General features: G+C 40.7%; 1 protein-coding gene across 7 annotated transcripts in view; it reads right to left on the bottom strand.

Moving 5' to 3' along the window:
* LOC137969429 (voltage-dependent T-type calcium channel subunit alpha-1H-like) overlaps positions 1 to 10,000 on the bottom strand; it is a 38,389-nt gene that overhangs the window by 20,060 nt on the left and 8,329 nt on the right. For 6 of the 7 annotated variants that reach the window (XM_068815647.1, XM_068815648.1, XM_068815652.1 and 3 more), the window contains 5 exons: positions 7,450 to 7,544; positions 4,857 to 5,031; positions 4,233 to 4,497; positions 1,940 to 2,032; positions 1 to 853 (listed from right to left, as the gene is read on the bottom strand). The exon at positions 1 to 853 is cut by the window's left edge and continues 443 nt beyond it. In XM_068815647.1, coding sequence (XP_068671748.1) covers positions 1 to 853; positions 1,940 to 2,032; positions 4,233 to 4,497; positions 4,857 to 5,031; positions 7,450 to 7,544 — 1,481 coding nt within the window. The remainder of the gene's footprint in view (positions 854 to 1,939; positions 2,033 to 4,232; positions 4,498 to 4,856; positions 5,032 to 7,449; positions 7,545 to 10,000) is intronic. The other variant, XM_068815653.1, reaches the window with a different exon arrangement.

Here is a 10,000-nt window from a genome sequence, read left to right as displayed (position 1 = left end):
TCATTTCGATGCAATGAGCTGGCTGGCTAAAGCGACGACATTTCAATAAATCTCTGTCTTTTAATCGAGTTGAAGGCTTATGTTCTCCTTTGGTCTTCATTTCCGAATCAGTTCCTTTCTTTCTCGCTGTACTTGTGCGTATAACAGCACCAGGAGATTGTGGATTAATTTCCGCTGACACTGTTGCAGACGCAGAGACCTCCGAACTTCCGGTACAAGAACTTTCTCTATTTTTACAGGCGCTGCTATTTGAAGCAAATGCAAAAAAACCGGCGTTGACAGTTGGTGAGGGAATGTTCAAAGTTACACTTGATTTCGTTTGCGCTACGATGTCTTCAACAGATACAGCCGAGGATGTTTCAGAGTGAATTGATAAAGTATGCGAGCAAATTGATGTTCTGGAATTTCTTCGAGAAGCTCTTTCCGGCGGAGCTAGAAGATCTTGATTGATCTCAGACCGCTCAGAGTTTGGGGAAAAAGGCGCCATTGCTTCTCCGTTTACCTGGATTTGAGGCATATGATCTCCCGAAGGAAAAAACGCAGAATCGACCGATGCACAAGCCGGGAATATTCCTGGTGAAGGTGGCACAAAGCAGTTATAAACGTGATGATGGAAATGATGATGATGGTAGAAATGATGATGATGATGATGATGAATCCGGGGCTCCGCATCTTCAGTTCTACAAATGCATAAGTTTTTCAGAAACTTTGTAACTGCATTTATTGGCTTTGATGAACTGAGTTTAGCTTGATCTTTGGTATTTTCAATCAGTTGTATCTCTCGCGCTTTCGTTTCTTGGAACTGCATTGTGATAACTACCAGGCACAAATTCACCAGGAAAAATGAGCCCACCTGAAACAATAACACAGCGGAGTGTTTTCTTAAAACTGCTTTCATATAGCAAATCTTTACTTACCGTACGGATTAGCTTATTATCTTATTGTAAAAGGAGCTCATACAGGAGTGTCCATCTTTAGTACTCGGTTTGCACTCCAACTCAGGATTGAACTAAGACTTATTCGGAACGACATTTTGCTCGCTAAAAACATGGGCAGGCACGTCAATTCGATCAAAAGGCTGTGTTTGCGAATGACAGCACAGAAACGCTCCTTCAGTTGCGCTATCTTTTTCTTTTCTCATAGACCGTATTCATAAATGGCAGTCAAGAAATTATTCTTTGTCTTCATGCTAATCATCCTCACTAGCCTCGTTAGCAGGAAAATTTTTTTTTTTAAATAGCTCCAAATTCAGGCTAGTGAGAATGATTAACACAAAGACAAAAGAATAATTTATTGGGAGCGATTTATGAAGACGGTCTATTAGAGTTATTTTTATATCCTCAAGGACCCAAATTTTGAAACCAAATGTAACAGCACTAGGAACCTAGGGCGACTACGAGTACCAGTTTTCCGTTCTGAGCATGCGCACTTCGAAAAATGTCGGCCTCCGAACCTTATGCGCATGCTTAGTACGGGAAACTCGTGCTCTTAGTCGTCCTCGTTCCCCGATCTAAAGACCACGTCATATAGACCCTCATGGTTATAATTAAGCTCCGCAAGAACTAAGACATCCGGGTATTTGCCCTCTCGATGATGTCATATACCACGAAGGGAAAACCGCCTCAGGAACTCCATGCAATAATAGAGAGATTAAGCATCGTGTTTATGTGAAACGGCAAACGCGAAACGGCAAACGCGAAACGATGGGCTGCTGCTTGTCATAAAACGGCATGAAAATTATATGTCATTCTAACTCGTCTCTCTCTACTGAAAAGTTACTTGATACCCGCTACTAACAGGCAAGAAATGAGCTCATATCAGACGAGTTTCTTCTGTTTTTGACAAAAAAGCAAATTTTAGTCTGACGTTTGTCGTTTGCCGTAAACATGATGCTTACTTAATCTCTCTAAACATCGAAGTGTTCTGATATCATACTTACCACTATTAGAACAACAAAGTATATCCAACTCCAAAAACTGTGAGAATCTTGGACAAAATACATCATATCTGACCACCCCTCGAGGGTAATAACCTGCGAATAAATAAGGGAAAGAAGTGTTCCTCGCACTTATCTAAACAATTTAAATAATTGTCTCTAATAGCACACCTCTCTACTCGGACACTTGAAAAATTCAGACGCTTTCAATGGGATTCGAGCCCATGCCCCCTGCGATAAAGGTGCAATGCTCTACTAACTGAGCTATGAAGCCACACAGTTGGGAGCAGATCAATTTGTTAGGTTCATTTGTTCTCGTGAAAGACTCTATGAATGAAATGAAATGAAATGAACGTGAATTTTGAAGTGCGGGTTATAGATGAAAGTCTACAGCCCGCACTTCAAATAATAAATAATAATAATAGCAATAATAATAATAATAATAGTAATAATAATAATAATAATAATTTATTCATTTCTAGTGCGCATCTTACCATGACTATGATCAGATGCGCATTCTTAAGTTATAAATACGAGAAATAATAGATAAATATCTAACTAAAAATAAGGCAAGGACTACTAATACATTAAAAAATATATACAATATGGTAAAAACTAATTGATATATAATTAGCGAAAGTATTATTAAAATCTCTGTTAAGTATATGCATGTCTAAAAAAAAGGCCTTAAGATGAGCTTTAAAACTATTTACACAAGTGATTGAGCGAAGCTCACTAGGCAGAGAGTTCCACAATTGGGAACTTAAGCAACGACGACGGCGACGGCAACGAGAACGTCATCTCAAAATATAAATTCGCGTTATTGTAATCGCTTCGTTACTATTTCAACTTTTTTGATATGAAGGGGGTGTGGTAGTTCCTCAAAAATGACGCTCGTAGGAACGGCGCTCAATTAAGGGCAGAAAATGAAAATTTATCCTCAAGTAATGACGTTGTCCATAAAACCTCAAATTTGGCTGTTTCACGTTGTAGTTTTGCTGACGACGGCAAAGAAATGGACAAAAGTGCAAAACGCACGTGCAGGGCGTGCAAAGCTATTGTTTTTGCCTACTAAATATGCAAATTTGTGAACGTTCTCGTTGCCGTTGCCGTTGTCGTTGCTTAAGTTCCCTAATGCTTAGATTCTAGTCCGAGAACGAATAGGCGAGCTCATAAGCAGTGACGACAAACCAGCGTCATTTTGGCGGGACGTGGCAACGAGAACGATTTTGCACAAATGTCGTCATCAAATATAAATTTAGCATTTTGGCGTTTTTTGATCGCTCAGTTCGCAATGACTGAGCAACCTTTGCTAACAAAACGTTTTAAGTACGGGTTACAAGGGTGTCGGTATAAATCCTCAAAACTCTGCTTAAGTTCCCTAATAGGGAGCTTAAGCAACGACAACGGCGACGGCAACGAGAACGTCATCTCAAAATATAAATTTACGTGATTTTAATCGCTTCGTGACTATTTCAACGTTTTTAAGATGACAAGGGTGTGGTAAATCCTCAAAGATGACACCAGTCGGAACAGCACTCCATTTTAGGAGAGAAAATGAAAATTTATCCTCAAGTGCTGACGTTCTTCGTAAAACCAAAAACTTGGCTATTTCACGTTGTTGTTTTGCTGATGACGGCAACGAAATGGACAAAAGTGAAAAACGCACGTTCAGGGCGTGCGATGCTATTGTTTTTAACACTAAATATGCAAATTCGTGACGTTCTCGTTGCCGTCGCCGTTGTCGTTGCTTAAGCTCCCTAATGACGGCGCTGCGACGGCGAATGCCCGATCTCCTAGCGTGGCCTTAGATTTCACTGATAGCATAGCTAAGGGTAAACAGAGGCAGAGGCAATAGGTTATCGTTACGAAGATAGGTAGGTAGGTTATAGTTATAGTTATAGTTATAGGTTATAGGAGGTTATAATTACGAAGACTGCATAGGAACGATGAGTAGGTACACTCTAAAATTACCGGTCGTTCCCAGTAATCCCCGAAGTTATGATCAGGCGGAAGCCTGATTGATTTTGAGATTGCATGGGAGACTGAACCGGTTACATGGACAATTTTGGGGGACAATGAATCATAATGCATGTCTGCTTCAGATGTCAACAAACGCTACTTTTTCGTGTCATTTCATTGCTTGAGAGTTTGAGGAAACATTTTCGGTTAGTAAATTAGAGTAAACGATTGCAAAGACAATAGGTTACTGCATTATTTATCACTTGCTGGCCAAACTGAAGGCCAATTACTCAGGTAAAGTTTACGGCCGTTCACTGTCTGTTACAAAATTTACCTGAAATATGACGATCCATGCAATGCCAATGTTGTCAAACGACGTTAGATTATAAAATGGGTTTTGTCCGCCTGGCTTGCAGGTATTGTAATACGTATTCCAGTTAACACGCACGGAGTTATTTTCAATCGAGCCATGACATTCCTTATCTCTCTCATAATACAGGCTGATATCAGAACACTTGCTGGTGCCGGAATCGTCCGGAAGGGAGCAGACAAAATCAGGTTCATCGAAGGAAGGCTTGTAAAAATGGGATTTGTTATATCTAGGAAGTTAAGCACAATTATCTCTAGTTTTGTTAAAATACAAATTTGAGGTCTTACATTTTATTTTTCCGAGTTTGCTCACAGTAGAGAATAATTCTAAGGGGAAAAGGTTGGTTCACTTTTCATTCATGGAAATCATGCAGCCTCTGCCTAATGTAACACTTTTAGCGGTATTCCTCGCTGAGGGGTGAGATGGCCAGGGTATGAGATAACGCCGCATCTTCTTGGCTTTCACAGCAACAAAATTCTATATTTTTCCCTAAATGACAATCAAGGGTTTTCAACTCGAGGACTTGTATATAATAGTAATAATCGTCATCATCATCATCATCATCATCTGTATTATCTGGAAAAATACCTTGTGAAAAAAGTTGAATTTCTGGGAAATTCGGTGAAGCATCGGTTTCTTAGCTTTCCTTGCCATAGCTGTACGCTGATGATACCAAAAACGAAGAATATCAAAAATGACAGCAAGAGCACGTTGCCCAGCATTGGAAGAGTGTCAAGAAGGAGAGTGACAAGTATGCGAATACCTGCAACAGAGGAATAAACTGGATGAAAACCACATCTGTGTTTCCTATGACACTCAAATCGGCAATGCATGGATAATAATATATTTTAGTAAAAACTGAACTACGGATATCAGATTTCCAGCATTTTCATTGGCTCGCCGGACACAAGCCATTGGTTCATATACTTGCTGTACCAAATATGGTCAAGGAACGTGTTAGCAATAAAGCGAGCGGGAAAAAAAAACTTTTCAGTTCAGCTCTGAGAAAAAATGGCCGACGAATGAAACGAAATCAACATGGAAGAGTTATTGATCCTGAAGTTTTTTAATTTAAACAATTATTCTACTTGGGCTTGTTGGGTATAAAATGATTATAACCAATCAGGCTCTACGCGCCTTGTTGATTATCTATCACTCCAATTCCTGTCAACATGTCTATTCACACTTATGTCCAGAAATGGACGCGATTAGTTGCACTCCCAATTTTGATATCCAACACGAAGAATCCTAGCTTTGTCAGTCTAGCCGAATGAGGTAAAGTGTTAAGGGTCAGCGTTATTTTCGTTAAGGAAAATACAACGGTTTATCTCTACTTGAGGACAGGAGTTAAGGAGACACTGCTTTTTGAAGTTGATTAACAATTAGACCAGTAGTCCTTGTGGGCTTGAGGCGAAGCCAAATGGGCTATTGACCCGTGGCCCTTGAGGGCGAAGGGTATAATTGTTTTAGTATCACCCAACTACTCTGACAGAAAAGCCAATAATAAAGTTAGCAAATGCAAGTTGAAGAAACATGTATTTGGCCGGAGTAAAACGAAAGAGGGCGTCACGCTTTTCGCTACTCGAGGACTATTTAACAATTATTCCATGAGCGCGCGTTGGATATGAGATGGTAAATAGCCAACGAGGCGCGTAGCGCCGAGTTGGCTATAACCACTCTCATATCCAACAAGCGCGAATGGAATAATTGTTTTATTAAATTCCTTAAACTCCAAAAGTTTAGAAGTACGAAATACGAGCGAAAAAAGCGAGAAAATCCTAGCGAAATCGAAAAAAGTTGATGAAGATGCGATGTTGTGTAACTGACCTCGTGGTCAGACAGACGCAGGCTCATCACAAAAACATTTCTTACCTTTTCGCGTATCTCTAAGCTTCGAAAGTGATCCAAACTTTCCACAAAAACGTTTTTCTTTTGCTTTATACCGAAAGAAATTTCGCTCTCTGGCGTAAACGTTTTTCGTTTAGCAACGCTAAGCGCAATCATTTACCATATAAGGTCAAACTAAAGTATACGAGCTGATAACCGAGATTGAGTGAACCAATCAGCGCACGAGAATTGCATTATCCGAGGCTGAGAATTTAATAATACTAAATAGTCCTCTAGTAGCGTAGCCAATTAAAATGCTGCATTTGCATTAGTCTACTAGTTGGGTGATAGTAATCGGCAATTATTTCATTCACGCTTGTTGGATATGAGATGGTAGATAGCCAACGAGTAGCAACGCGTAGCGCCGAGTTGGCTATAACCAGTTTCATCCAACAAGCGTGAATGAAATAATTGTTTTATTAAATTCCTTAAACTCCAAAAATTTGGAAGTGAGAATAGGCCATTTCTGAGTTGCTGTTTGTCTCGGTTTCGAAGTGAGTCTTGGTGCTCAACTATTGAAATGGAAATGAGTTTGATTTGCATGAGAATATGCAACTCATTTCCGTTTGAATGGTTGAGCACCAGGACTCGCTTTGAAACTGAGTCATGCAGTAACTCGTAAATGGGCTATTACGAGCGAAGGAAACGAGAAAACCCCTAGCAAAATCGAAAAACTTGATGAAGATGCGATGTTGTGTAATACCTTGTGGTCAGACAGACGTAGCCTCATCACAAAAACATTTCTTGCCTTTTCGTGTACTTCTAAACGTCGAAATTGATCCAAACGTTCCACACAAAAAAAGGTTTTTTTTCTATTTTGGCTTTATTCAGAAAGAAATTTCGCTTTCCGCGGAAGAAATTTTTAGCTTAGCAACGCTTAGCGCAATCATTTACCATATAAGGTCAAACTAAGGTATATGAGCTGATATCCGAGATAGAGTGAACCAATCAGAGCACGCGAAATGCATTATCCCAGGTTGAGAATTTAATAAATTAGAGTATGGAGCAAGCCGGGGACACTTCATGACTCTCTTCAAAATCGTAGTGTATCTAATTGCGCGCTTTTATGGACATATCTGTCTATTCAAGGGCAAAAGGAAATCAATTTTTGATCGTGCACCTTTAAAACCCAAGCCAAATTACGCTGCAATGACATCAACCGCGGCCGGGACGATCAAGCGGATCACGCACAAAGCACAGTCTTAGCAATAGTCACATGCAACTGGTACTAAGTCAGCCCACTGCTACCTCAACCCCTTCAAAAAACGGCAAAACCAAGCTGTTGTTTACTCACTCGGAACTTTATTGATGGCTCGAAGCGGCCTGAGAACTCTGAATGCCCGGATAATTGTCAGATAGTTGCTAACGGATAGTGCTTTCTCGATCAAGCTGAAATACATAAACGCATTAGAACGAATACAATTGATAAGAATTACAAGAGATTTTTTTCTGTTTACGACAATTAAAAGTGCCAAGTGCTTGGACCCTGTTGTTTTCTTTTCTTTTTTCTTTTTTTTTGCTTTTTGTTTTGTTTTGTTTTGTTTTTTGTCTTGTTTTGTTTTTTTTCAATTGGAGATACCTTATTACATGAAATTTTCGCAATACGTTAATTTCGCGACTTTGAGGTTCGCATATTTCGCGACACCATAATTTCTTGATTTTGCGAAAATTTTGCATTTTGACTCACTTTAATTTCGCGTTTTTGAGTGAGACACTCAAGGAGCCAGTAAATGGACAGTTTGAGGATTGTGCAAAAGAAGTGCTACCTGGAGTAGAGACGGAAAGCAGTAGTGATGAAGAGGACCAGAACATTACCACAGAATAACTCAAAATGATTGTTATAAACGTGTGTAATAAAGTCGCTGTTTTAGTTATTGACATAATGTGAGTAACTTAATTTTCGCGTCATGTTATTTTCGCGACATTTAAAGCAAGATGACACACCCTACTAACCCGGTTAAACCCGGTGTAGCCTGCGTAGCATGGCGGTTTTTGTCGAGCCGGGCGCACGAGCGGCGAAGCCGCGAAATTCGCGCGCGAAGCGCGCGAGAACGAGCGGCGAAGCCGCGAGAAAAATAAAAACCGCCTGCCCGGATTCGAGGGGTTTTTGACTGCCGCCCCCTTCACATCACTTTGACACCCGCGGTGACAACTTGTCTGGCTTCAATTTCGCCAGCCAATCATAGGCTTGATAGTAATATGAAACTTCGCGAGAAAAGTGTGGCACGTTTGGCAAGAAATCAAAACAAATCCTCATGCTCTTTCGTCTTTTTCGATGGCTACGAAGGGCGATACGCCGAAAAAGCCTGGCAATGTTCAACGGGCTATTTCAAACGTCAATGATAATTGTAGATTGTGTTGTTGTCCGCTAAAGATTAAATACGGAGAATTAAAAAAAAAATTCGTATATTTCAACGCAAAACCTTTTCAAGGTCTCGAAGCGCGAAGGATGCATACAAGGTCTGACTTTGGCAGAACTCTGTTCACATATTGGACTGGAAATTGAAAAATCCGACACGTTCTCTGATCGAGTATGTACGAAAATATGGTACGAAAATACGGAACGCATTTGATTTCCATACCTTCATCGGTGCTTGAACTTTCAAGTAAGTCTTCCAAGTAATACCTTCATCGCCTCAAACTTGAAAAGAGAGAAGGATAACTCGGCTGTGATGGAAGTTGATGACCATTCTGGTAGATTCAAGCGGCTTTTGCCAACAACTATTTCATCGCCAGATAGAAGTCCTCAAGCCAGATAAGGGGAAAAAAGCGACTGGACAAAAATCATCAGCGAAAATATCCTTAAGTTTTAAAGATGTTTCGAGCTCTGTGGTTAACACTGACAGCGATCACAACGAACTCTCTACTTTGAACACAGCGGATGACTCACCACAGGAAGCTGGCGAACTTTTTCTCTCATATCTAAACGTGGAAGACTTACTTGAAAGTTCAAGCACCGAAGCTAAAGTGGTAATTGTTAACACGGGTGGTCGCGTTGAAACGTTCAGCTCGTTTCATGATAAGACGAAATCGATAATAGTAAATCTGTGCAGAAAAAAATGGAAAACGGTAGCGAATTTGACATTCTGTGTGTGATCGTCGACCACAATCGTCGACACGGCTCGATGTAGAGCACTGTCTTCTTTTAAAGCGGCAAGGAATGCCTTTCCTAACACCGTCTCAGCGGAGCGATAGAGAAATTGAGGTGGACTCTCTCGAACCGCATTCAGTGCTTCCGTCGTAAGTTCCATTGCCGTGCAGTTCAGCGACAACATTTCGGAAATCTGGTCGTCTATAATACTTTTCAACGGGGCAATGACAATCACACACGTTTTCGATGAAGAGATTTCTTCTTTGGCAAGAGCGAAGGCAGTATATATCATGCTCTTGCCAAAACCTGTTTGCAAAATTGCCATGACGTCTCTCCCATGAAGAAGATTGTTAAGGGCCGTTTCCTGCTCTGGCTTCAACAAAACTGCACTATTTCCCGACGAATATTCAAGAGCGACAACGCTCTAGTTAATGCTTATGCGATATTTTGATTTTGTTTTGACGAGAAGATTTGTTCAGTCTCTCGAAACTCTCCCAAGGGAAATTACCAAAACATTTGATTGACGTTTCAGTGCTCTCAGCCAATCCGAAATTCGCGTGCACTGGTGAACGCATAATTCAAAAAACCCCATGAATTTGGGCAGGCGGGAATTCAACTCGACTCTTCACCAATCCTCTCACGGCTGAGCCACTCGCTTTCACGGCTTCGCAACCAAATCAGAAGCACTCGCGCACGAAAATCCCGCCAGCTACGCAGGCTAAACCCGGTGTGGCCAACACATCACGCATACGCA

The sequence above is a fragment of the Montipora foliosa genome, chromosome 9 (assembly GCF_036669935.1).
Source record: "Montipora foliosa isolate CH-2021 chromosome 9, ASM3666993v2, whole genome shotgun sequence".
Taxonomy (NCBI): domain Eukaryota; kingdom Metazoa; phylum Cnidaria; class Anthozoa; order Scleractinia; family Acroporidae; genus Montipora; species Montipora foliosa.
The sequence above is the reverse complement of the archived record's forward strand: the minus strand, read 5'-3'. Positions and strand labels throughout refer to the sequence as shown.